This window comes from Seriola aureovittata, chromosome 15, assembly GCF_021018895.1.
Source record: "Seriola aureovittata isolate HTS-2021-v1 ecotype China chromosome 15, ASM2101889v1, whole genome shotgun sequence".
Taxonomy (NCBI): domain Eukaryota; kingdom Metazoa; phylum Chordata; class Actinopteri; order Carangiformes; family Carangidae; genus Seriola; species Seriola aureovittata.
This window is the reverse complement of record NC_079378.1, coordinates 4,609,083-4,636,872: the sequence shown is the minus strand read 5'-3', so window position 1 is coordinate 4,636,872 and position 27,790 is coordinate 4,609,083. Positions and strand designations below refer to the sequence as shown.

General features: G+C 39.4%; 2 protein-coding genes across 2 annotated transcripts in view; one reads left to right on the top strand and one right to left on the bottom strand.

Moving 5' to 3' along the window:
- Positions 1–564: 564 nt before the first annotated feature.
- Positions 565–11,112, bottom strand: foxred1 (FAD-dependent oxidoreductase domain containing 1). The gene is made up of 11 exons (XM_056398046.1): positions 10,472–11,112; positions 9,815–10,035; positions 8,905–9,015; positions 7,610–7,728; positions 7,344–7,438; positions 6,939–7,040; positions 5,827–5,903; positions 4,677–4,837; positions 2,954–3,083; positions 2,757–2,861; positions 565–2,595 (listed from the first exon to the last, which is right to left on the bottom strand). The coding sequence occupies exons 1-11, from the start codon at positions 10,629–10,631 to the stop codon at positions 2,341–2,343; spliced, it is 1,536 nt and encodes a 511-aa protein (XP_056254021.1). The 5' UTR covers positions 10,632–11,112; the 3' UTR covers positions 565–2,340.
- A 3,238-nt stretch (positions 11,113–14,350) lies between these two features.
- Positions 14,351–27,790, top strand: part of LOC130182740 (F-BAR and double SH3 domains protein 2-like) — a 35,390-nt gene continuing 21,950 nt past the window's right edge. The window contains exons 1-5 of the mRNA XM_056397877.1: positions 14,351–14,593; positions 17,515–17,612; positions 20,521–20,566; positions 25,559–25,635; positions 26,504–26,648. Of these exons, the coding sequence (XP_056253852.1) occupies positions 14,573–14,593; positions 17,515–17,612; positions 20,521–20,566; positions 25,559–25,635; positions 26,504–26,648 (387 nt within the window). The 5' untranslated portion in view covers positions 14,351–14,572. The remainder of the gene's footprint in view (positions 14,594–17,514; positions 17,613–20,520; positions 20,567–25,558; positions 25,636–26,503; positions 26,649–27,790) is intronic.

Here is a 27,790-nt window from a genome sequence, read left to right as displayed (position 1 = left end):
AATGCCTCATATGCAGTACTTTAAAAAACATCTATATGAATTTATATACTCCCCCCCCCCCCTGTTGTTGACTGATTTTATTAAATGTTTATTTCTACAACGAATCAAACAAGTAAAATATGACAAACTCTTATTTTTACATGGGTTCCAGTGTTACCAGAAGAACCACCCACACGTGAAGATCAAATACTCGCCTTATGTTTTGGTTTCCTGACTGTAAATCATATTGAGGGAAACTGGGTCATTTTCTCGTTTGAGTCTTCTTCAGAAAACGAAACAGCACTCCTACTGTCAGAGGAAACCGCATGAATCCAGATAGAGTAAAATATTTCAGTGCTATAAATGGGGAAAGTAGTTTTTGTTGCAGTGTTCAGAACTCTTTAAATTTCAAAATGAAGTATCGAGTTTCTTACAAAAAATTTACGAAGGCTTTTCTTTACTTCCACCGCCAGGCAGCTACGTTTTCATTGTATTTGTTGTACGATGCATTTACAATAAACTGAATCTGATCTCTCATCTGTGTGAGTAGTAACACCTATCGAAGACATAGATGACACAACTGAAGCCAGTTTTTCTATAAAAATGTTTATTATTAATAAAATGTGATCATATTCATGTATATGAATACTCAGCAATTATTGATTCACGAGTAAATCAGAAAAAGTATGATGCAATAATAAAAAATAAATTAAAAAAACCCAATTTAAAAAGTACCAGAAACTAACAAATACATTAGTGTAATGTAAATCAATACATGAGTGAGGTTTAACAAAAACTGAACATTGCATTGTAAAGCTATTGTACTGGATTGCATTATACTGTAATACAGTATACATTATGCATCGTACATGCATAAACTACATCTGAAAACAAAGTTGTCTGATGTTTTCAAATGTATTGCACCACACACCAAGCTTCAGTGGAAATCTGCAAAGCAGAACTCAAGATTTTGGTAATTAGTTTATACTGTATCAGGGGTTGGCTCACCCACACATGTAACGGCTTTTTCTTGTCAGCAAACAGTTCTTTAAATGAAGATGCAGTTCCTCCTTTACAGTATTTTCTTTTAACTGACTTCTTCAGAAAACATCTTCCTCCATGTTAATACTAACCTCATAGAACAACTCATACAACAATAGAACTTCAGAAAAGGCCTCCAGGTCTCCAATGTGACATGCTGATCGATTACATAAACATTATCGTAGTCATATCATCCTTGAAAAGCCAACGTCACCAAAACCTTTGTCCTGAGAGATGTACAGGCTATTAAATTTACTGATAACAAAAGAAAAATTTAAGGACAAGCCCTCTTTACGACAACTTGAGTCTTGTTTTTGAAATTTTTGTAATAATTTCTATCGGTTATGAAACTGCTGTACTCACTGAAGTCAGTAATACTCTACACAGGAAACCAAACCATGTCCCGTCTTTCATCTCATCTGTGAAAAGTAAATGTAGCTACCTCTCAATACATCAATGGATTCCTCCACCAGTCACTCAGCCCTGGACCAGTGTGACATGAACAATGTCTAAAACTAAGTGAGACTACATGGATGGAACTGAATCGTCAGCAACATGCCTCTCTGAAACACTTTTCCATGACCTCCACTGAAAAGACTTTCAAGTCAAGACAAGTGCAAAGGGGATTTTATAAAGAAATAAAATGGTACATAAATATCATTAGAAATCAACTTGAGTTCACAAAATGGGAATTGCTGATAACTACAATGGTCAGTATGTCAAAGCTGAAGAGGGTGACATGAAACAACAAAATTAACTAACTGCCCATCAGAGCGACACGTATCACTGCTGCAAAAATAAAACCGTTTTCTGACTCTGGAAAATTATTGTGGTTGGATTGAAACTACCTTGAGACTACCATGACAAACGGATGACTACTTCGAACTAATCAGAGAAGGCCAACATCAGCAGTGGGAGCTCACGGCTGTCAATCAATACATGAACTCAAGTCTGGTCGACTGCTCCTCTCATACAGGATTCAAGCTAGTGTTGGCTGCCGGAGGACGACATTATGTCTAACTCAGAGGAACGAAACGGGGCACGAACAGCGATCTCTAGTGTTAAAGTCTGACATTTTGTTGACCCATCCATCCACCACCATCATCCCTCTGTGGACCGAAGGGTGTACACAGATGTCACACTATGAAGAATCATAATTGCTTTGGCTTTGAGAAGTCTTGACACCGATGCTGTCGCTTTCCTTAGGAAAACAGTCTCGATCATTCCCAGATCTCAGCAATTGCAATGTTGAGTACAATGTTATTATTACTGACAGGAATAATGTTCACAGCTATGAAAATAAGACCAAGTTTGGATCATCTACACGATGTTCCTTTCCAGCATGGGCTCCTGCGCCAGAATCCGTTTGAAGCTGAGTTCGCTCAAGTCCAGCGTTTTAAAGTTTCCATCCAGGATCAGCTCTGCCACAGCACGACCCACCGCGGGGGAGTGCTGCAGGCCGTGGCCACTGAAGCCGGTGGCAAAGTACATGTTGTTGACCAGAGGGTGCATACCGATGATGCCGTTCTGGTCGAAGGTGTTGTAGTCGTAGAAACCTGCCCATGCACTGGTCACCTGAGGAGAGGAAAAAAGAGAACAGGGACCAGTGTCAAGTTCATGTTGCATTGTTTGATGGCTTCAAATGCTCCAGTAATGGACCCATAAAACAGTTCAATTGTATCTGGTTTCACTTGTTAATGAACTGCAGTTGTAAAGCAAAGTGTCCCAACCCTCACCTTAAGTCTCTCGAAAGCAGGAACACGATAGGCCAAACTGGGCCAAATCTTTTCCTCAAAAAACTGGTGGTCCACCTCCAGATTACTGATATCTGGCTCCTCCGCCTGCGGATAGACAAATTGAAAAAACAATTGGGTCATCCATCAAACTGTTCATGCTCAGGTGGGAGGGGAAATAACTTAGAGATACAACAAACCTCTTCAGGTGATGCCCCAGCAATGTAGTTCCCTCCTAAGCCCTCTCTTCTGAAGTAAACTCCAGAGTAATCAATCAGGAATGGAGTGTCTAGACCTGGACCATCAGGACAGTGGACTACATACACATACCTGAAAAAGAGTTGTACAGGCTTCAACATTAAGTGATATTGCGTACAGTTTAATCCTGTTAAACTGTACTTTCCTGCCCTTGAAGCTGCTGATAAAGTATTTCATGCTACCACTGGGTTAATTTAATTTTAGTGGTGGAGTTTTTGGCATGAAAACAGTTTTAGTGATTTCCCTGAGGTTTTACTCTTGTCTTATACAACAGCACTTGGATCATCCAGAGAGCTCCTTGGGGCAGCGTGAGGAAGGATTTAATGAAGGTTTTCCAGAGAAGCTGAAGCTGGGTTTGAGCAAAATACAAGGAACAGATACAGGACAAATAACAGGATAAATTTGTATTAAATTTACCAGATATACAGTGTGGGAAAGTAGTATCAGTCTTTTGGACCCCTCTCCATGTATTTATATATAAGCTATTAATTGAGATGTCTTGGAAGGTCGGGAGCTTTTCTCAAAAAGTTGCGTTTCAGTTTATTCAGATTTCACAAAACAGGCCAACTTAATTGTCTTGTGCCAGAAGATCAACAAAACCAAAAAACACCCTTAATTTCCTTCACCACAGATATCAGCTCATATGATTCGGCTGGGCAGTGATCATTGTCCTGGCTGCCCTGCTGACTATGGCTTCTGTAATCTTGTATTGGAAGCTATGATGGGTTGTAACTTGTAGTCCTTGCTGCAGCCACCGGAGGAAATGTATCTCCCGGGTTTCCATTGCAGTTTTGCGCAAAATAGAGGCGTTTTTTTCTTCTTCTTTTAAAAAAGTCGACAAAGCACAATTGCTAATTGTCTGTTTCCATTGAGTTATGTTATGCAAACAAAGCTGGGTTTTCTCCTCACAATATCCTTCCAGTTAAACGTGACATTGGATTTCCAGCATGTGCCTCTCGGTTGGAACTGGCTCTCTGGGGCGTAATACGATATTAATGTTCTCAATGTAAGACTTTGGGGTAAAAATGAACGCTCTTCTCTGTCTTTAACAAAACTGAAGCATGGATCAGAAAACTGTTATTCACTCGTCTGGACAACTGTGGCGCTTTTGAATTATTGGATCATTTTCAGAACAAATTGTGACGGCTGATCTCAGTTCATGCTCAAGCTCAGCCTTATTTTTTTTACATTCTGAGGTATTTAAAACGGCCTTGAAGAGTCTTAAATTTAACTTGGAGAAACATGCAGAAAAACCTGTAAATACTGTGTATGGAGAGAATGACTAAATTCTACCTGGATGTTTTGGGAAAGTGAGGTGTTTGGTTGCTTTGGCTTTTCTCCAGCATTGACTCTGAGGTTAAAGTGCTGAGTTAATGGTGTGTTTAAGCGTTTTTACCTTTAGTGGTGTGTTTAAAAAAGGGGCCACGATTCTCACACAGTTCACTGGATGTGGAAGCAAACACACAAATTAAAGCCGACAGTCGGCACTATGAAGTTGACAGTTTTCCAATTTACTGTAGTGCGGAGTCCAGATAAAACTGTCAGAATACTAATGAACTGCACCGCATGAGGCCCAGACAGCCCCTTCCAAAGAAAACTACACATTTTCACAGCACTCGGGTTGTTATTTAAAGGGAAAATATGCCCATTAAGTCAATGCCCCACCTTTTCCGAGGCTCAACGGGCACAGGAATTCCAGCGATGGTGTCTTTGGGGCCGAAGCCAATTCCCAGCATCTCTGCCACTTTACCAGAAAAGGCTCCCGCTGCATTCACCACAATGGCACATTCCATCGGCTGGTACTCCAGGCTGTGAGGCATCTGCACCTGCTCGACACCAGCCAATATCCCATCAGTTACAACACTATGCAGCTCCTGTGGCTCTTTGAAGGAGGATTAGCCATATCAACCCAACCAAGAGACTTCAGTTGAAGTTGAAAAATTAAAAACTTTCATGTCATAGTACCAATAGCAGTTTAATATACAAATATGCAAATTCAGAACGCTTCTAATGCTTTCTGGAATTTCTTTTAATTTATTTATATATATATATATATATATATATATATATATATATTTATACCAAATTAGAGATATAAGGATGGCCAAATGGGAAGAATATAAAAGAGGACTAAATATATCAGACAATTTTAATTAATCGAGGTCGAGAGATTTTAAATCAACAAACACTTCTGATAATCAATCAGTTGATAAAGTAATTTATCAAGCCGAAGTGACAAATATATCTTTGTAAACTAAATATCTTTATCTTTTAGTTTTGGTCCGTTGGTCAAACAAAACAAGTATTTGAAGTAGTCACCTTGGGCACCTGCAACTTGTGATTGGTTTGTTATATGATAATCTATTAATTAATTAATTGAAAAAAGAGATTCACTGATGATAAAAAATAACCACTTAGTAGTAGACCAAGTTTTTTCCTTATTCATAATAATGTAGTATAATTATGTCTTGTATGATATTTTTAGTTTTCTTGTTATTGCCCTGCATGTTTATAAACTATTTTTATATTTTAATCTTGTATTTTCTTCGAGTGAGTCCTGATAAACACATAAATAAACAACTGAAAAAAGTCAGGTCAATTTTAATTCTGCTTTTTGAAAAAACTGACTGAGTTTAGAAAAGTAAATGTGTTGCTTCACCAACCCTGTTATTTATTAATCTGAGTGAGTATAAAGACGAAAACTGTCCTGACACGTTGGCGATCAAACAGAACGTTAACTAAACATGAAAAAGGGTTTTTGGTAACACTTGTTTATACTGTTGTCAAAGATGTAGACACTCATAGCTGCACTTACTTTGACAGATTTTATTCTCCTGAACTCCACGTTGTCACCAGCAGCATTTGTCATCACGTTTACTGTGTATTGAAAATCTGTGGAAGAGAAACATCATCATCAGCCAGCAGCTGTTGAAAACAGATCAATAACCTCATTCTGCATTCACAAAGTCCTAAAGGAAGACCACATGGTAAAAAAGACTCAATGTGCATCCAGTGGTGTAGAACGTCAGATTTTATACATTTCTATCAATCCTCTATGTAAAACTGTCAGACAAGTTACTGCATGTCAATTAAATTACACTTGACCAGATACCAGAATATAAAATATTCACTTTTAAAATGATGCCACTGCCTTATGATCTGTGCTCGTATAAAGTCCTGGGCCTGAATTTATCAAACTGCTAAAATTCTGAACTCAAGTGAATGGAAGTAAAAATTCTTCACTTTTACTCCCATTTGTCACATTTCTTATAACTTAAAAATGTTCTTGAGTTGGTTAAAAGATCCCAGATGGCACACGCCTTCTGAGACACATCACATCAACCTATCATTGGTCATGATGAATAGTGCACTAGCTGAAACAGTAATGTGTCAGTCAGAGTTTGGTAGTTTAAGCCAATTATTTGCGCATTAATCAAACCTTCTGACAGGTTGTAACACACTTTTTTTCTTTTCTTTCTTTATCTATTTATTTATTTATTTTTTGCACGTATCGGGCATGAATTAATCAGACACAGTACGTCAGAGGAATCTTTTCAAACAGTTATTTCAAATGAAATCAATGCCAGTGTTTGATTGCTTGTTTAAATACAGACCCAGGAGTGTAAACAACAAGAACAAAGCTAGCATTGATTACTTTGCACCTATGCACCTTCACTGTCTGCCCTTGTCAATGTGGTAATAAATTCTCCTTATGATTTCTCTAGTGCACCTTGTCTACCAGCAGCAGAACTGCTCCAGAATTATTTCATCCCTGTTTCTATAAAAACAAACATATTAGATGGTTGTTATTTTGACATGTTAAGTGCTATTAATATTCTAGTGACCCATGTTAAAAATAAGCAGAATTAAACTTCATCCATGGTCGTGTACATCTGGATGTTTTTGTGTCTGGAGGCCGTAACAAACCTGTAACTTCTCCACAGCACTGGATGACTCCCATTGAGATGGCCTTTCTTCTGAAGGCGTTCAGCAGAGTCCAGGGGTCAAACCAGCCCTCGTTCTCCAGCCCTGGAGGGCAGGACAAAGTGGAGATGAAAGTCAGTGCTGCCCACACATCAGACTTACTGGGGTCATAATAATATGAAGAAGACCTTGAGGTAATCAAAAACTTGCTCTCTAAATAAGCAACTACAATGTGGCATCCATTTCAGATTAATGCTGAATGTAAGATTTGACTTCCTAAGGTTCGTAAGGTCAGGTTAACAAACACTTGCAGCCAGCTCTGCAATATTATATGAAATCCCATACACCTCGTACTCTCACACCTACAACATGTAACTAAATAGCTGGTCATCTTTTATTTGCACTCACCGTAGGAAGCAAGCACCACACCATCTGTGTTTATCCATGGAAATTTGTCCTTCAGTTGTGTGGGAGAGAGAAGTGAAACTTTGGCTCCAGCATACCTGGAATCACAATTAGATAAATGATTGACACTAAACTGCCTCCCTGAAGCCTCAGTTCTGCCAGTGAACGCCTGCTACTTGAATATCTGAATGGAAATGTTCTCTGTGAGCACTTCACCCAGATGGAATTGATTTCAATCATTTTGATATCACACAGTTCTAGTGAAGCACCTCTGGGTGCTGTAGTTCTCCTCCATGATGTGAGCCACCTTCTCACTTGCCAGGAAGAGGTATCCTGATTGGTTGAACTGCAGGTCCACAGGGTCTTCGTTCAACACGTCGAGGTGTTCCTGCGAGGAGACAGGAGTGTGACTGGTAAGATTTAAAACTCATGTAACGGGCTTGCATCATATTGCCTCCAGCAAACACATGTACAGTGTGCGCTCCTGAGAGCTGTAGCAGTGCTGGGACTATTTAAACTACATCTGTCCTCAGGGTGGTGATAGAGGAAAAAGACAACAGGGTCATTAAAGGAATAGTTCAATATTTCTCATAGGAGTCTGTTAAATATAAGGCTACAACCAACAGCCAGCTAGCTTAACTGAACTAACTTGCATATTTCTTGGCCTAACTATGGCTTAGCCGAGAAGTTACTGCTCCCAGCCAAGAAACAGTCTGACACATAACCCACTGTAGAATCATTTTTAAACAAATGAGATGTATTATTTTAATTAGGGAGATTCAGAGGTGCTGGTAGGCAGATTTTGTACCTGTTGTACAGACAGATGTTGCGTGGGAGACAGTCCCAGAGGGTTCAGTGGAAAAGCTCCAAGAAGTGAAGCGAAAACCGTAATGGGCTCATTACTGCCCCCCTGAGGCTGCAGGGCTGAAAACACCCACTGATACTTGACAGTTGGTGAGAAGTGACACTAATTTCACAGTTGATACAAAGGTGAGATTTATCAGAAGTGGTTTAAGTGGGTATTTTTCAAAAGAAAAGACTGTAAAAATTAAGATCCGGATAAAGTTTGTGGTGTTGTTATGTTGGATTGCATTATAAATTCAGAACTAACTTATTTTGCTTAACTAAATATTTTATAAGTTTATTTTAATTTTATTTAAAAATTCAGCTTTTACTGAAAATATTTAGTTTTGCAGTTCTCTTCTTTGCAAACCACAGAGAGCATTTTTTCAACTACAGGACACAATATCTATTTCTATATATGAAACAACTTGGTTTTGATGTTCTACATTTACAGTATACTTGTCATTCTACATATTCTAATATATACTGATAGTATGGTGCAATTGTTGTGTAACGTTAGACAAAAAAACAATATCAGTAACTGGTGTTGGTCAAACAGCGGGCACACAAGGTGCTCATGCTCACATATTAACGTAACATACACTGTGAGCACCGTGTGTCGCTGTCAGATTTAATGATTTGAGGCATTGTCATTCATTGCCAGTGTGCAGTGAGCTGAGAGAGGCTCCAGCAACACGAGTGACTTCAGTGTGTGACCTACATTGATGTTCCTCATGAAGTCTGCGGAGGCCAGGGAGAGTTGGATGTTCTCAGGCAGGGAGAACTGCTGTCGGATCCCCCCAGCAGAGAGCACGGTGGAGGCCTGGGAGTACTGGAGAGAATGAATAAATAAACAGATAGACAGAATAAAATACAGTAAAATACACAGACAAAAAATACACAGGATTCAAGAATGCATTAAAAATGAGAGGTACATAAATAAATATATTCATATGGACTATGCAGGTGTGAGAGTGCAAGGGTGTTTGGATGAGTCATAGAGATCCATTATATAGTCTGATTGCTGTAGGCAGGAATGATTTCCTATGGTGCTCCATGTAGGAGGAGGCAGTTAATAAGGAAATGTGTAGGAGCAGAAGCCTGGTGTATATTATGCTGCTTATCGCTGAGCTAATATCAACACCAAGGATGCCTTAAAAGCTGTTCAGCCAGTATTTTGGCCCACAGGACCCTCATTAACAGCAAATCTGCTATTCCACCTTTAATAGATAGAATTTTTTTCTTTGTATGACAGCAGACTGCCCTTTAAGACCCATGTTCAACATTTGACTCAAAATGACAAATGACAAAATTAGATTATATTAAATGTCATTTCAAAATCATAAAACTGTAGCTCAGCCAGCTCATATGCCTGCACATATTTATGGAGATACTCTGTTCTGTCATTACTTCAGCAGCTGTATATTACTGCTTTTTCCCTCTTCATTGCGCTCTCTTTGACAAAGTTGGATGTACGACTTTGTTGACAACAGGGATTAATGATAGGGTGGTTTTAACTCATTATTCCTGTTTGCCCTCCTTCAAGCTGATTCAATTATGGAAATGGGCTGTAAATTATGAATGGAAATAAAAATGACACAGCTAAAATTTACAATACTGGGTCCCCTCACCGTTGGGTCCTTCTCCACCACGACAACTTTCAGCGCTCCTCGCACCCTCTCCTTCTGCTTCAGCCAGTAGGCGATGGACCAGCCCACCACGCCGCCGCCAACGATCACAATGTCGGCCCTCTCCGGAGGAAGGTGCGGGTTGAGCTCGAAGGGGCTCCAGCTGCTCCCGGGCAGCGCGTCCGCCGCCCTCTTCCTCATGGCTGCCAGCTCGGCCTCCAGATCTGATGCAGAAAAGCAGAAATTTTATTCTCCCTTCATCATTATGTTGGATATTTTAACTCACACTTTACAACGCAACATATTTTCTGCATCTTTAGCTACCACTCTCTAATTCGGCATATATAGCAATTCACATATTAGAAAAACATTTTGATAAAACTTCTAATGTTAAATTTAAATCGTCCGCCATATGACGTACTGACGTGTAAGGTGCAGCGGGATCAGCTGTAAAAGTTGACATTAAAAATAATCTTGGAAGATTACATGCAAGCCGAATTGTAGAGAGGTTTCTAATATTTCATTAGAGTTTCAGTTGTGTCATACAAGTTGACTGTATTTGTGGTTAACACAACATTACATAATTTGGGGGGGTTTCTGAAGGTAACGTTAAGTCCTATTGACTTCTTCTCCGTATGTCAGATCTTGATGTTCCCCCACCTTTGAAGAAGTCGTTGCGGAGAGGTCTGCCTGTACTCAGGCTCTGACACAACGTTACATTTCCGAGCAGCCGTGTGTGCCGCTCTGTCACCCGTCTGGAGGAGGCAAGTAGTCCGTGAGCCGTCCGCACCTTCACGTGCAGCCTCTGCCACGTTGACATTGCTGCGGGCTAACTAGCTAGCTAGTCGGCTAAGCTAAACAGTTCCGAGCCGCCGTGTAGATCGAAAACAACAACAACAGTGTGAACAAACTTGCATGTCTCAGTTTCTTTTTAAATTAAGCGCAGGTCAAATCGGTAAAACTGACGGTCAAATGGAAAGCTGAGTTTAACCCAAACAGAAAGACGTAGCGAGACCGGATGCACGGTGCTGTCCTTCAAAATAAAAGTTTTAATTTGGCTCCAAATGAAAGTTTGAGTTAGGAAGAGGTGTGAATGAAGATTTTAAACACAGAAGACTTTGTCTGCTATATACATGTTTAGGGATGCGACTTACATGTTTGTCATCATAAATTGATCTGATTATTTTCTTGATGAATTCTTTATTTAGTTTATAATGTCAAAAACCGAGGGAAAATGTCCATTGTCCTTTCTCATCTTCAAATGTCTTTTTTGTCCGATCAGCACTGCCTACAATATATATATATATATATATGTGTGTGTGTGTGTGTGTGTGTGTGAGTGAGAGTGTGTGTGAGTGACTTGGAAAGCATTGTAAAAATTTAATTCTTCTGTATTCTTTTGCAGATTGAAGTTACTGTTGTTCAAAGCATTTTGCAGTCATACAGTATGCAGCACTTTGTATAATACATTGGACGAAATAGGGGTGACTGGAATAAGTTGAACCTGAACAAGAAAAAAAGACAAACTGCTGATCTGCTCACAAGAAAATATGGTGTCTTTGTGAAAATGTATTTTATTTTGAAAACTGCCTAGGGAACCTTAGTCATATTTCTGTAAACTTGAGTCTTATTAAAAACAGAAGCTTGTCATGTGACCACACAGGACCAGTCAGAGAGGAGGAACACCTCTTACGTTTATTTCATGAGTTACTACATTGTATTTTAAGTACAATTTCAACTGTGTTTAATGAGGAATAGCCTAATAACATCAACATGAACCCTGTACTAAATATATTTTGGTCTTGTGTAGTCAATCATGTGTACTATCACATTCACTACTAATTAGAGTTGAAACAGTTAATTGATTAGTTGATCAGCAGAAAATGAATCAACAACAGGAATTTGATTCACCGGTTTCGAATGAGAATATTTGATTGTTTTCTAACAGTGCTGACGCCAACCTCATTTTCCTTCTAACTCTTGATTTGCCTTTCTGAACTGTGGCATTGCATTCAAACGTGGCATCCTCTACCACAGCTGCACATTTCCTCTTGCATAAATGCATCCACTTAAAGGCAGTGAGAGGATAAAACACCACAATGCTTTAGAGCTGCAAAATCAACTTGAAGATTTTTCTGCTGTAGTACACAACTAAAAGGTTAAATGAAAAAAACAAAGATGTTTTGTTGGGTTGTGAAATAATCTTTCTGTTCCTGGCTTCGAATCAGGTTCTACAAGTTGGTATTTGGATGTTTTGCATGTAGGATCGTGTCTACATTGTGTTTTGGTTAGACCTTAGTGCATACATAAAATATGTACATGGGATGTGAGGGGAAACCTGTTATTATACACCTAACTCATATCTGCAAATGATATTTTCCTCTTGAGGAGTAGAAATTAGGATTAGATTGTTATTTTAGATATGATTACAAAGAAAAAGATATTATTGTGATTAAAATTGGTGATTACAAAATCATGTAGCCTACAAAGTCCCAACCAGGGGTACTTTTATCCTAGGGGGGGCTTCTACAGCTGCCGGGGGGTATGTGGAAAGACTGTGAGTTAAAAGGTAATGAATTTGTTGTAGATAAAATGAACAAATCCACCTGTTTATAGCTAGAAGTAATCAATAGTTGGTAGCAATAGTTGGCTAAAAGTAAGTTGAAAAATAAAGAATAAAGAAATAAAGGATTTATGGTTGATGGATAAACTTGGCCACACTTGGATAAACCAGCCTTAACATTGACAGTGTAAAAAAAATATTGTAGAAATATGCTTTTACACGATTAACATTATTTAACTACATCCAGTTTAAAAATCAACAGACATTATATATACCTGTGGTCGAACCTTGTTAATCTCTGATCTGTTTTTGAAAGTGAGTGAACCAGTCCAGGATGCCAACACAATAACAGGCAGGGTGGGAGGAAGCTGGGCATAATTAGAGGAACATGTACAATGAAATGTGGGTAGAAATATAAGACGGAACTTGAAAAAGGTTTTACTTATTGTTTAAAGAGCAACATGGGGAAATCAGCAGCTCCTTAGTGATTTTGGTTGAAGATTAGGAGATGGGGATCAAGTCTGCGACATAGCTCCTGTTTGTGTTTGCAATATTAATGAATTAAATAAAACTGACAATTGCCAGTAAGTGTAAAATAAGAATACAAATCAGTGTAAATGATTAAATTGTATTAGGTGCAGATTGTCCCGCTGGGTATTTTCACTGTTATGTGATGACAACATCTGGTCATGATGGAGATTACTCAGTCTCAGCAAACTCCAGCTGCTGAGGAAGACTTTTAGAAGTTGTTTAAAGCTCAGGGGATAAAAGGTAGTAATTGGATCTTAAGTTAAATTTGTTTTTTTAGCATCAAAATTGAACACAGATTTTACATTTGAAAGTGCAGTGATTTTATTCATGTCTACCACACTACACCATCCAGCCTCCAATTCAATACAGTTAAAATGACAATAAAAGCTGTCTATAACAAGCTCAAGTCTTTGTGGTAAAGAGAAACCATGTCAGGGAAATGCAATTTTTAACAGTATTTACCAACAGAAAATATTAGTCAATAAATGAGAATATGGCACAAAATTGGACTGTGCATCTGACTCCTAGTGTTTCCCTCTCCCTACAGATAAAAACCTTCATCAAATGGTAATTTTTGGCTTGGGTTAGGGTTTGATAAGTATGTCTGACAATATACAAAAGATCATCACATAAAAACATATTTAAATTGATCTAAGTTTGTAAACAGGACATGACCACTAGAGGGCTCCCTGTCAAAGATGATTTGGTGAGCAGATCTTCACTCAGTCAATAAAAGGTCATTCTAGTCTGTAACAGTGGTATACTATGAACACAACTAATATGGCACATTATTATACAGGTTTACACAGGAAGATATTGAAGCTTAAGGTTGCTGTAATAAAGGGAGAGTAAGAAGCACAATGTGAGACATTAAGCTGGATCAATATGATTTGTGTTTGTAAGAATGGCTTGTGAGTCTCTCTTACCAAGATCTTTTTCCCCAATTCTTTTTGGAGGATAAATGGCAATTAAAATCTTGCAGAAAAAAAGAAACAGTGAATATGCAGCAGGTGTGTCAGAGGAAAGGACAACTTGAATAAAATGTAATCTTTACGCATTGATGCTGGCTAAATTATCCAATCATGAAGCCACAGAAATAAGTGTAGTTGGTGAATAAAAAACCTTGAGTCAGCACACACACCGTCATCTAAATAATTAGGTAAAGAACGCATTTGTTTCTACTTTAAAACAGCATTCTATCAAAAGATTGGACAAGGCTTAGAAAATGACAGATGTAAATCGTGCCACCATTCATCATAAATCTCACAATTTTATAATAAATTATATACATATGTATGTATGTATGTATATATATGTAACTATAATATAATTATAATAATGGTTATAAAATCTTTGTGAATACTCGGCTTTTATTTTGGATATTATGTACGGAAGTAGCAATTTATTCAGACGGCTCCAGGCTTTTATTTTGAGAATGTGACCGGAAGTGCGTTGTTCTATTGTGGCGTGCTTGACGCTGATGTTTTCTGTTCCCTGGGGCCACAGTGTTTTCAACGGGACTCAACTTACTACTTACTGGACTCGCCATGGCCGCTTGACCCGGGCTGAAATATCCTCCTTGTGTTATCATTTTTCCCGAGACATTTGCACAAACTTTTCCAGATAAACTTTCATCTTTTGTATAGTTTTTATGTCAAGAAATAAGGATGCAACCCCCACCGAGAAAGGTGAGTTTTTCCCCCGTCGTAGCCTCCAAAGCTAACGTTACTTGTCTGGCAACGCTCTCGACGAACTGGTGCATATTTAATGGTTGAAAGTGTACGCTTTGTTGCTGGTCGGCTGGTTTAAACGATGAACTTACCCTTTTTGTTTACTCTGCGAATGTGTGCTACCGTGTTGCCTTACAAGTTTAATTCGCCTCTGCTGTTTCTTTAAATAGCAGCAAAGGGAGAAAACTTGTTTTAAAAAAAAAAAAAAAAAAGTCCCATGTGCCACAATTTTTTTTTTAGGGGGAATAGCTCCGTTAACGTGCCCCCTCGTTCCCTCTCCAATGTCCTGCCAAACACGGTCAGAAAAATCTGACACTATAACCCGCTATCTGTGTGTCGGCGAAGCTCGCGCCGCTTGGAAAGAAATTTAACATATTCTAAGAAACAACTTCACCGAGGTGTTGTGTTACATCGGCGCACAAATGATTCACCAAGCAACTCTTTAAGTTCAAGTAAATACCACTTTGCTTCACAGCGGGTCCCGGTGCCATCGGAGGTCTGACTTCCAAGTTGAGAGGAGAAGGATTGCGGCAATAGCGGGCAAAAAAAGTTAGGATTTTATTTAAAGTAAATAAAGGTTACGTTTTTTTTTTCTCTATGCCGATTTTGATAGTGGATTTATATGTAATAAAAAGATATAAAATGAAGTCATGATCTGTCATTAAAGTGTGTTTTGACGCTGCGGAACAGCAAAAATGACAGATTTGTCTGTGTAGTTTGGTTTGCAAGGGAAGTCTGGTGGAAAAGAAGGAAAAACAATCGTTGTCGTCAAAGAGTATTTATAGCTTAAAAATAACAAGACTCAGTCCAGGAGTACACGATTTGTTTTTGAGTGTTTTTTAGTTGGAGAAATAAACGCAAAAAACACAAATTTCAGCAAAGTCTGGTTTCTGTGCGAAAAAATGTTGATGTGGGATCATATTTCAATAACATGGCTCAGCAGCACAGAAAAATTGACTATTTCTTCCCCAGTACGTTTTGAAAATACTATGCTGTTAATTGCAAACAAATAATGCATGTTTTGTTAAATGTCAAAACATATGCTGGCTGTTTTAAATATATTTATGGACATTTTTTAATTGATCTCCACAATGCCCCGAAGGAATACTTATAAATCTGTTTTTTTTTCCCTAAAAGTGCATTGATAGTTTCCTGTGAATATCATGAAGTTAAAGTAGATGCCCTGCCTCTCTGCCTTGGTTGACATTGATTGGTGTTTCCAGCTGTAGGTATTTTAACAGACCTAGATTTTAGCTGTGATTTCAGTGAGTTGTGATTTAAGTTTGTTTTGTGACATGACATTTATTTTAAAGTTTTTAGCCCCGAGAAGTGTGCAATTCACAATTTTTTAATATTTACATCTTCATTCTAGTTGAGGTTATTGAACTCTATTCTGGATCATGAAGGAAATAAGGATTATAATGTGTTTTCCTGTTGACAGCTGTCCCAGTTATCAGTAATGACACCTGGTCACTGCACGTCATAGTTTATCTAACAGCCAATTAGAAACCCAGAGAGACTCACTCTCACCTGGCCAGAGATGCAGCTTGATAATGACTAGAGCTTATTTTCACCTGTACTTGAAGATAAGATGGTTTACCCTCGTTCAATCGTCATAAAGCCACAAAATATTTAAAATATTCAAGATATATTTACTGCATAATCTCTCTCCGTGAGAGGGTGAGTGAAGTCGCCCTTGTGACTTCAAGTATTTAATTTGCAAATGTAATTCACCTGTTTTTAATTTTGTGTTCATCATGCTTCGCCCTTATGTTGTTGTTTATCACGTGTACTACATTTTTGACTGGGAACAGTTCAGTTTCAGGTGTCGCTACGTCTCTGTCGATATATATACGTATACATCTCTCTCTATATATATAGATATATATATGTGTGTGTGTGTGTGTGTGTGTATGTACTACTGGCAATGACCCATTGTATTTGTTTTGAAGTAGGCTTAAAGCAAACTCTAACAAGCTGTTTCTATCTGTTTCTGTTTGTGCCATATGAACTAAAAGGTGTTCTTAACATTTTAACAAACCTTGATTAGGGCTGAAGCTAATGAGTATTTTCATTGTTGATCAATCTGATGAGTCCTGTCTCACAATCAATGAGTTGTCTGATCTATAAAACATCAGAAAACAATTTCCTTAAAGCAAAGAGCATTTCATGAAATTGATTGTTTTACAAATATTGAGTTTGCTATCGTGTAAGGCAAAAACACAGCCTGGAAATTAAGATCATTAAAATAGCTGCTGATTTTTTTTTTTTCTGTGGATCAATTAAGGGATTAATTGACTAATTGTTTAATCTCTAAGCTTAATAAAAACATATTTCTTCCTGACTAATGAGTACCGACAGTGACTGAGCACTGCTCAGTGGTTTAAACATATCTGCAGCACTCCAAGGTTGATATCCACCACCAGCTGCAGTAACTGTTTGATCTGTGATTGACAGGCTGAAGGTTGGGGATGTTAAAGGATGTGAAATGTTCTATATTTTTCTTATTGTTAGCAAACTCTATGAAAAGACCATAGATATCTTCGCTCTAGTTAGAGTAAAGTACTCGAGTATTTAACTGCAATCGACTGTTGACAAGTCTCCGAGCTGTCAGTAATGAGACCTGGTCACTGCACTTCATAATTTATCTAACGGCCAATTAGAAACCCAGAGAGACTTGACTCTCATCTGGTCATAGTTGTGCGATAATGAGTAGAGCTCATTTTCACTAATACCAATTATGAGCTCAGCTGAATCAACACAGGCCTCGAGAGTCACCGTTGTACCTGCGAGCGACACTTCAGCTGAAGGAGAGAGGTGTGCGACGCTCCCGGGTTCTTTCTAACGCGCCGTGTTTTCTGCTTCTTCTTCTCCTTCAGGTCCGGGTCACCCAGGAGCTCAAACACACTCATGCAGAGCAGATGAGCAGATTACACATCAAACACCAGACAGAATGTGACCTCCTGGAAGACCTGAGGTGAGCAGTCAGAGGTCAATCTGTAGTCGCGTAGACGAAGGTGGAGCGAAGAGTACCGTGTTTGCCAGAATATAAAACGGACCCTCCTTTCCCAACACCTGTGTTGGGAAAGAAGAAGAAGAAGAAGAAAAAAAACTTTCTGAGGGAACAAAACATTGACTGATCCCGGTGGAAGAGTTTCTAAGTTTCTAAACCAACAGCGAGTCCTCGTACTTTTTGTGAAACAATAAGTAAAACAACTTATAACGCATTAAAGCAGAATGTAAATTCGTGTTACTTTTCCATCACTCACATTCTCCCGTCAGTCACAATAATTTCGATATGTGTCTTCTATGTGAAATGTCTACACCATGAAAGTAAGCGTTATTACCAAATGTACGAAAGGTTTCTTTTAGTGGAAAAATTCCGCCCCTTGTTGTCAAAAACAAACCATGACAAACTCTCATTGCTTAAAGTGGGCTTAATAAAACATTTGTTGCGCTAATGATGTGCGATAATGAGACCTAACGAAGCTGGCTAGCCTTAGCAACATCGAGCCTAGAAGAAGAAGCTGGTGTTGTTATCTGCTGTTGTTGTCCTCGGATGTCATATGACCTCCGCTCTTTCCAAACAAACAAACAAACAAACAAAAAAAGCGTCTTATATTCTGGCCAATACAGTCATTTTGGTCTTTATGTTGAAACATCCTACAACAGTTAATTAAAGGGTCACACTTGTTTATGCTTAAAAGCCAGACAGCTGGTGTTATCCACCTACCATCGGATGAAGTTTGTTTTTTTACGTCCTTGTAGAAGTGATTCATTCTGCACTATATCTCCGTCGCCCCTTTGATTTTTAAATAAGAATATTTCTCTGTGGTTTAGTTATAGTGTCCGGTGATTGTCTAAAATTGTTGGGACATTTGAAGAACAGCTATCAGCCTCTTAAATCCAAAAATGGTGGTGTATTAATCTTAAAATTGGAGGATCAGGCCGAGTAGACACTGGTTTTAAGAGGCAGACAGACAGCTTTAACACTGTGTTCAGATGCGTAGGCATGTTACGGGTTGAAAAGCCAAAGGTTGTGGTTGCATTTTCAGCCCTTAGTGTTGGGTTGAGTTGACAGCCTCCTGGCTCCCCACTTCCTGTCTGTGGTTGGTGGCAGAGCTCTGAACCTCCAAACAGCTGGATGTTAAGGTCATAGAGAGCTGCCAGATGTTCTGACTGCCCCGAATCGCTCGCTGTGGGAGGCTCAGTAACATTACTCTGCCAGACACAATGTGAAACTTGCCCGGTGGAGAATTCGCAAGGGTCAGTCCCTGATCTCAGACGAGAAATGATTCAGCAAACTGGAAATTGCATCTGGTTGTCAGCAAAAGCTCTGTTTGGGGAAAATGACAGGAAGTGAACGTGGAGGATGGGGGCTGGGGACGGGGGTCAGTGGAAGAGAGGGGGGCCATGGAAATGTAGACAAGAGGAAGGGAGCGAAGGAAGAGAGGGAAGCTCCCAGGAAGTACAACAGATTGTTTAGAGCCCGGGTGGAGCATGACAGTCGAGTCTGGACATGTTTAATGACTTAATGATGATTTGGCTGCCGTCAAGTTTTTCCCAGGGCGCTGACCTCTCTTCTTTTCTTAGGCTTTTGTGTAAATTTAACTTGCAGTGCAATTTAGCTTGTTACTGTTATTGTAAATCAACCCTGTGACAGTTAAATGCAAGTATAAAAACAATATTTACTGGCATGCCTCACATATCTCAACATGTTGTATATGTATTTACGAAACCAGCCAAACATTTTCAGCTATTTAAAAAATGACCGGTTTGTGAGAATCGAAAAGTGCTTCTTTATAAAATCACTGTTTTGCATCAACATTTCATGATCACGCAGAGGGGAAATCCATCATAGAAGAGGCAGTAAAAGCAAATCCCTCAGCTACTGTAGCCGCATTAAATTGTTTAGTCCTCGGTGAGGACTTACGTCAGACTGCGTCATTACAAACATCCATGTTAAGCATCACAGGAAGAGGGAAAACAAGCAGAAATTATACGGAAATTATAAACAATTAGCTTTGACAGACAACTGCACTTTCCTCGCTGACTCACAGAAGATTTCGTTTTGGGACGGGGGTTGATGTGAAGTAGAACAAACTCACGATAATGACATTGTTATCATGGAGAGACAAGATACTTACACCCTCCTTGAGTTATGACGGTGATACTTTTTAAAGTTACAGCTCAACTGATTTCCTGTTGCATGTGGGTGTTTGGTGGAACGGACCACCTGACATCAGGACCGCAACCGTGTTGTGTTTGGCGAAGCAAACTGTGTTTTAGCGGGGGCAGCAACACACCACTGTATCACGGTGGCTCTCTGTTGCATGTACGATGGGAGGCGCAAAGGGGGTGGGGGGGGGGGTTGGTTTTACTGGGAGTATTTTGTTTTTCTATTGGGATTTTGTAGTTGAGAACATGCTCTGACATTTAAGTCATTTTCCATTTCTGTGTGACAAGTCAGTTTGCCAGTTTGAAAAATCTATTTGTACTGTAATCATAGCCAGAATTATGTTGATGAATATAAAAACCTTTGGCTGAGGCAACCTGGTGATCTCTGGCTTTAAAGACGCTGATCATGAGACTCAATGTTCCTGGTTCAAGTCTCTGTTGCTTCACGTTCTCTATCGTTCCCACTTTCCCTGTGATCTGTCTCCTCATTAATAAACGCATAAAATCCCCCCCAGAATATCCCTATAAATCAAAGAAAGGTGAAAGAAATATATTGTATGTGTTATCTGATCTTTACCGTAACATCGTGTGAAATACACTTATTTGGTTTCCATGCTACGTAGAAATATATTGTTTTACAGTCTCATCCTTTGTTGAGATTTGAAGCTTTACTATCATTCACATTCTCTTTTTTTCCTTCTCTTCAGGAGTTTTAGCCAAAAGAGGGCAGCTGTGGAGAGAGACTACGCCCAGGTAAGTAAATCTGAACTCGACTGCATGTGGTCTTTTCTCACCGTGTGATTGATGCTTGTCAACATCCTCACTTCCCTGCCTTGTCATTTGCGTCACTAAAAATACGTTTTTTTCTTGTCGTTTTTTAATGACATTGTCATCTAAAAGACACCATGTGACAGTGAGGTTGAGGATGTGGGCCTAAGAAAGCTTGCAGTTCTCATGTGGCGAGATAACTCATGAATGGTAACCAGCCGCAGAGAAGAAAAACACCACAACAGAGAGAGTGATCCGCCGGCTCGTTTCCTCCTCGCTGTGTTGTTTTCTGCCCACAGCTTCCTGAAGACGTCAATAGCCGGTCTCAGAGTCCCTCTCTCTCCTCCTCTGCTGTGTTCAGGTTTTGCAGCCATGTGAGGAATGTCCACCACCACTGTGAAGAGATGGGGCACGTCTGTCGTTATCCCACTAGCGGCCTTGCGTGTCTTGTTTGCCCATGTGCGTTCGGGCTCCGGTTCTTCATACGTGGATATAATGTTGACAATTGGAGACGAGTCTGGTTCTTTGAAGCTGCTTTTAAAAATTCATCTGGAACTGTGTTCAGGGCAACAAGTCCTTAAAGGGACAGTTCGGGTTATTTGACGTGGCGTTGTGTGAAGTGGTCATGCATAGTCGGTGTGTTACCTGCTGTAGATTCAGATCAGTTCACTGCTTGTTGGCTGAAACAATCCAACATCCGGGATATTTTCAGCGGTTTATCTTCCGGGAGAAAACAGCGCTTTCCTTTGGCACTACATTTTTCAACCGCTGAACTACTGTATTCCTACGCACGAGCACCTACAGAGCGCACTAAAAGTGACACATTACTTTACGTGCAGCGCGCTGATCTGAACCTATTGCAGGTAATACACTTACCAGGCATGACTACCTCACACAACCCCACGTCAAATCACCCGAACTATCCCTTAAAGCCATTGATACTTAGCTGCATCATGGTCACATGAACTTATTTTTAGAGACAGATGGCTCACTCTCTTAGAGATATAATTAAATCAAATGTTGATATAATTATGATTTTAGATGACAACATGCAGGAAAACTTCATTGGCATTTAATTTGACATGGGAATGAAATGGGAATACTAAAACCTTTGAACTCGCTTTACTGAAAGTTGTTGTTTTTATAACTTTTTTATAAGAGACATCAGTGTTTCATGTTTTCCTCATGATTCACTCTTGGAAGTTCCTTGCCTGTCCATTGGGGAGAACCCCACAAGTCATGCACCAACTTAACTCATGGTGTAACAAACATTCACAGCTGTTATTTAAGTGCGGAAACAATGTGTAGCACAAAAAAAATCACACTTATGGTTGTGAATCCGTTGCCTTCTTGGATGCTGCTTCATGTAAGTGCAATCACATGATCAGCACGCAGCCAAACATGAGCACTGATCATGGTTTCAAATCTCTACTCATTTTTGCTTTAATTGAAAGCACGAGCGCAAAATAACTTCAACCAGAGGTCCTCAAACATCCTTCATAAGTTCCACATGAGAACTGAGAATTACCAGGATTATTTTAGCCTGATAACAAAGCGTTATGCTGCATCTGAAGAGCAGGGCCCTGGTCCTGAGGGGTGTTTCATACAGGCGGCTCAGAAATCCAGGGCTTATTGTGAGAAATCTGCCTCGAATGAGCCAGAAGAGCAAAAAATTCATGTACCTCTCCCAAATATTCACAGTCTGGGCTGTATGCAAAGCTTTATTACAGCGTATTCAGTGTCACATTCACCACCGCAGACAGCCGACCTTTGGAGGCTTTTGCTGCTTTTGGAATCGCACGTAGAAATTTAAGAGCGTTCGTAGAAAACACTTACAATAAATAAGCCTGATTTACCGAAGGTTTAACCCGTAATCTTGCGTTTTGAAACACCCCATCTTAAATACATTACGTTACACTACATACAGCATGTATCTAAACAGAAATCATGGGGTTAGGTTAATCATACACCTCAAATTGATCACAGCCAGTCAAAGTCTTACTTAGATTTTAAGCTTTGTACTCGTCTTCCTGTGAAGAGAAGCTCCTCTTTCTGACTCCTGCTGTTGTAAAATCTCTGATACCTGTTTGTGCATTATTTAAACGGCTCGGCTGCGTCCATGTTATCATGTCACCTGGCATAAAAGATTTACATTGTCTCAGGATGAGGAAAGAGAAGCAGGAGCACTGCAGTAACCTCTGCACATATCGGAGAACCCTGGAGAGGACTGTAACAAAAATAATTTCATTGATCCAGCACAATAATGCATCTGTAATTATTACCATGAGTTGAACTGTGTTTGGGCTCGCATTTTTTTTATGGTACACACCCTCTTGGACTAATTCCTGATTGGCTACATCGTCCATTTAAAATTGTGAGCATGTGTTTGGCAGCTGAATCATCACTGTAGTTATCAGCTGGTTCATAAACGTACCAGGAGGAGAATAAACAATGGAAAGGCAATGCTTGTTTTCATTTCTAAATTAACTTAAATGACCTTTCCTCCTCACATATATAAAATGTTAGTCACCTATTTTGAGGACTAGGAAAGAAAAGAATAGAAAAAGAACAGTCGGGCTTAAGCATGTGGAGCCTGCAGGCTAGCTTTTGTAACACTGTGCATGTGTGTTTTATTGGATATGCATGCCCAAGTTATACTGTTGTTTTGAAAGGCAGATTTTGTAAGAACAGAGCAATGAGACATAGTTCTGTCCTCTTCTGCTTAATTAGTATGTTGTGAGTCTTTATCGAAGCGGGATGAGATGATATCTGTTGATCTATGAAGGCATTATGTGTTGTATCTCAGATTATTTCACTATAGTTCGTAGTAGTAGTAGTATCGTTGAACTGATCAGTCGATCGATAGAAACATTTATGTACTAGATATTTTTGATATTGTGAGTAACTTTTCAGGTAAAATACCAAAACATTTGCTGGTTGCAGCTTCTTAAATTTCCTTCTGATTGGACAAAAAAAGACATTAAGACATCATCTTGGCTGTGGGACATTGGAATGGACCTTTTCCCCAGTTTTCTAACATTTGATGGACAAAACATTTGACTGATTTGTTGAGAAAATAACCCTTAGATTAATTGATAATTGAAAATAAGTGTTTGTTGCAGCCCTTAAAATGAAGAAAATGTCTTCATTGAAAGGTGTTCTGTGTGTCCGGGTTGTTCTGCCTGCTATGTGATCAATTAGACACCCGCTGCCAATGGTTGAATCAAAGTGGGTCAGAGTGTCTCTGGAACACTTCGTTCCCCTTCGTTTACAAACCCCTCTTTTTCTTTTCCTTTTTTTGAATCTCTTCTCTTTACGCGCCTTTTTCTGGGTCTCTTACACCTGCAAGCTGCTTTAGCCATTAGCCGATTGCTATTCAAATCACACTGTGTGATTAAAATGTCCTCCTCTGTGCGGCTCTTCCTCTGCCGTCCTCGCATCCCTCCTCCTCCCCTTCCCTTGCCCCCCCCCCCAATCACACTATTCAGGCGCGTCCGCTAGGCTAGCTCAGTTTGGCGATTCTCTTTCTATCTGAGTCCCACAATGGACGGGTTTGTAGCGGCTTGGAAGCTCTGGCACCAAGATCACCAAGACCAACGAGTTCAGCTTAACAGGGTTGTCTTTTCACCGTGGACAGAGGAAGGATAGATGGGCTCATTTCCTTGATGGGCACTTGTTGGGGCCTAAAAGAAAAAAAGAAAAAAAACACTTGAGTGAGCAATAAAAAAAACAAAACAAACAAAAGACACAAAAAATAAATAAGTGGTGTCTTTTTAAAAAAAATGAAAATAGATATCATGAGGTGGATTTCTCTATCTGGAATGGCCTTTCCCCACATATTTCAGTGAAAAAAAATGTTGTAATATATTTGGCCATATCGGCCTTCCCCGACTTTCGTAAAGAAATTAAACTCCGCCCACTCAGACTAGTTTCAGATTACATCCCTGTTTATCCAGAGTCACATAAAATATTAAACATTTTGTGTGAAATCGTGTCATAATTGCAGCGTGAAGTCTTAAGTAATTGCTAAAAAGGTGTTTCGTGAGGCCGCATTAACCTTGACCTTTGACCTTTTGACCACCAAAATCTAATCAGTTCATCCTTGAGTCCTTGTGAATGTTTGTGCCAAATTAGAGTAAGTTCTGTCAAGGCGTTACTGAGATATCGTGTCCATGAGAATGAGACAAATGGACGGACAACCCAAAAAATAATATGTGCAGTGCGGCATAAAAAAGAAGCGTTTATAAACGGACATCAATCGTCAATCTGTAATTGTAAATCAATCCAATTTAGATCATCTGCAGAGTGCTTAAAATATTTAAGTCCTTTCAGTAGAAGTAAATTATTTGACATAACAAACATACACTCATCCAGATATCCTCCTTTTTGTGTGTGTGTGTGTGTGTGTGTGTGTGTGTGTGTGTGTGTGTGTGTGTGTGTGTGTGTGTGTGTGTCCTGCTGTTTACCCTGTCCCACTATTTTTGGTTCTTCAAAGGTTAACCTCACTGCTGGCCCGAGGTGGAGCAACCTAATATATCTCCAAGGGTGAATGTGGTTTAAATGAATTTTTTTTTTTTTTTTTCTCTTCCAAAATTGAACCTGAAAAAAGTGAGCCGACCTCTAAACAGGTGAACGGGTCCATGCAGCGTTGAATCACACTGAAAGAGCAACTGACTGTGACCAGAAAGCACTTTTTAATGAGTGTGTATTTTGAATTGGTTTGGTGTATCTGGTGTGGGTGAACTGGGGAGGGGGGGTCTTGACTTTACTGCTCCTATGTTTGGATGAAAGAATAAAGTGTCTCCTTATGCTTCTGTCTTCATGCTCCGGCCGCCTGGTGGTTTATAGGGACAAGGTCAGGGGGGGGTCACAGTCTTTCGAGCACGTCCTATGTGAAGATGAGACGCAGGAAATGTGTGTCGGTGTCAAAGGTTGAAAGGTCATCCTCGCTTTTGTCTCTTTGCTCTGCTCTTCCAGGCCCTCCAGAAGCTGGCAAACCAGTATCTAAAGAGGGAATGGCCGGACACCCCGACAGAAGAACAAGAAGACCACAGGTAAAGTCCTCTTCACCAAAGGGGACGATTGTTCGAACTCTTTCCTTGTTGTTTTCTTTGAATTTAACATTTTCAGTGTCAAATCAAACGTTCATTGTATTTAGAGTTGGAACGATCAGTTAATTCATTGTTTAAATGATGACGGTGTCAGGTTCTCACATGTGAAACTTTGCTGCCTTTTTCTTGTTTTTACGTTGTAGTAAACTGAATATTTTTGGGTTTTGAGATGTGTATTTTTCACTGTTTTCTTATAGTAGACCGAACAATTCATCAAGAAAATAACCAGCAACCATTAGTCACATTTCTTTTTTCTTCTCAGATTTGTGATCTTGATTTTCTCCCTCAATTATTAAGAACAACTTTTTTCCGTCATGAAAAAAATATTTCAGGACGCTGACACAGTGTTCGTTGTTGTTCCTAAAAAGCTTTTTCTTTCTCCACCTTTTACTCCACCGTATATTTTAGTGGAGTTGAGGGACACAAAATACTTTTTTTTTTTTAATTGCATAATCATTTTTGCAAAAAAATATGATAATTTGCTGGTTGCAGCTTCTTAAATGTGTTTCCGAATGAATCAAGACAATGATTCGTCACATGGAGTAATGCACGTGTCGTTTGTTGACGGAGCTTAGGGAGAAAATCAGAAGTGTTTGTTTTGACTCATTGGAAGAATCAAAACAAACACTTGACTCACTCAAAACAACTCTAATGTCAACACTGCAGAATCGATATCACATAAATCTGATTTCTTACAGGCCTGTGATCTTGTTTTGATTTAATCGTGCAGCCGAAGCGTGTGTGAGAAAATAATCTCAGACCTGTTTGTGTGAAAGAACCCGTGTGTATTTGTGTTTCCTGATTTCTTTAGGAACATGTATTGTGTATGGAGGGCCTATTTGGAGGGCACAGTCCAGGTCACCCAGTCCAGAATCAGCACCTGCGACAACTACAAAGTCCAGGTTGCCGATCCGGCCAAGACGGCCCGACTGCAGAAGGAGCAGCAGCTGAGGAAGGTAATGCAGGTCAATCTTACATCGCTGCTCAGGTTTCAGTCACCTGTGTCCTTCTTTTCTTTTTTTATAATACACACAACCATGTGCACGGCTCCACTGATGTCATCCAGTCTTTTTCTTTTTTTTTCCAGCATGAGCAATAGGGAAGTCGGTCTGAATCTGATGGAAGGTCTGACAAAATGGGTTTTGAAACATAACACTGACATTATTTTGGACCAGAGCTGCGTATATCATAACATTTCAGATTCGTTCAGGTGTTTGGTTTCATTTTATGTGGATGAATTAAACTGTTTAAAGCTTTACCCAGAATCGTATAAATGTCAGGATGATCTTTTTACAGTGTTTAAAAGTTTTTGGTCCGAACGCCCCGCGTACATTTAGCCACTTTATGCGTCTCGGGCAGATTGAATAGCTATCCAGTGTCATAAAAAGCGAAGCATCCAAGAAGAATTCCAGACAGATTGAAATCCGATTGTGAGACACGTTCTAGCCAGATGTTAAAAAGATGTGTACGTAATCTTAGCGTCTCCCGAACATCACTAAGTCATTAAGCAGTCTGTGGAAGAAGCCCCTGGAGGTGACAATGAAAAGAGACGTTGTTTTTTTTTGTTTGTTCCAGTCTGTGTGTAGCAACAGGAAGAGAGAGGCGCCACTGATTTTTCTCATATAACAAGATGCAGTAGCATTTATCTGATCCGCTTATAATTCAATGACCTGGGTTAAAAATGAGCAAAACCCTCGCTCATATTTCATTCATGAGAGTCGTCTGCGTATTTGTGGAAGTTATAAATAGTTGTTAGAAAGCTAAATAAACTGTTATTGTTGTAACTAAGCTGTTAAAGTGCACCAGAGCTGCACAAGTTATTCCTCCTCTGTCAGTTACCAAACAACTTCATTTGCATCACTAAAACCCTCTGGACTGGATCCTGATTGTCTTGTAGTCCTGGAAAACAAAGACAGATTTGCAACCAGATTTGTGAAAACAGACGCATTCTATGTGCTGTATAAACGCCTGGATTTATTGCTAATTGATTTAAGATTAATATTTAATCATACATCTCAATTGCTATCAAAGTTGTTTCAACACATACACAGCACAATTTGTTTTTCATGTTTGTGTTTAGTGAGAAATCTGAGCGAGA

Excerpts from the sequence above, each read along its gene's own strand:
- foxred1 (XM_056398046.1), bottom strand. The coding sequence starts at position 10,631 with ATGTCAACGTGGCAGAGGCTGCACGTGAAGGTGCGGACGGCTCACGGA. Across the intron at positions 5,904-6,938 it reads GTGCTGTGGAGAAGTTACAG|ATTTTCAATACACAGTAAAC; the intron begins GTTTGTTACGGC and ends TCTCTTCCACAG. Across the intron at positions 2,596-2,756 it reads CTGCTTTCGAGAGACTTAAG|GTGACCAGTGCATGGGCAGG; the intron begins GTGAGGGTTGGG and ends TCCTCTCCTCAG.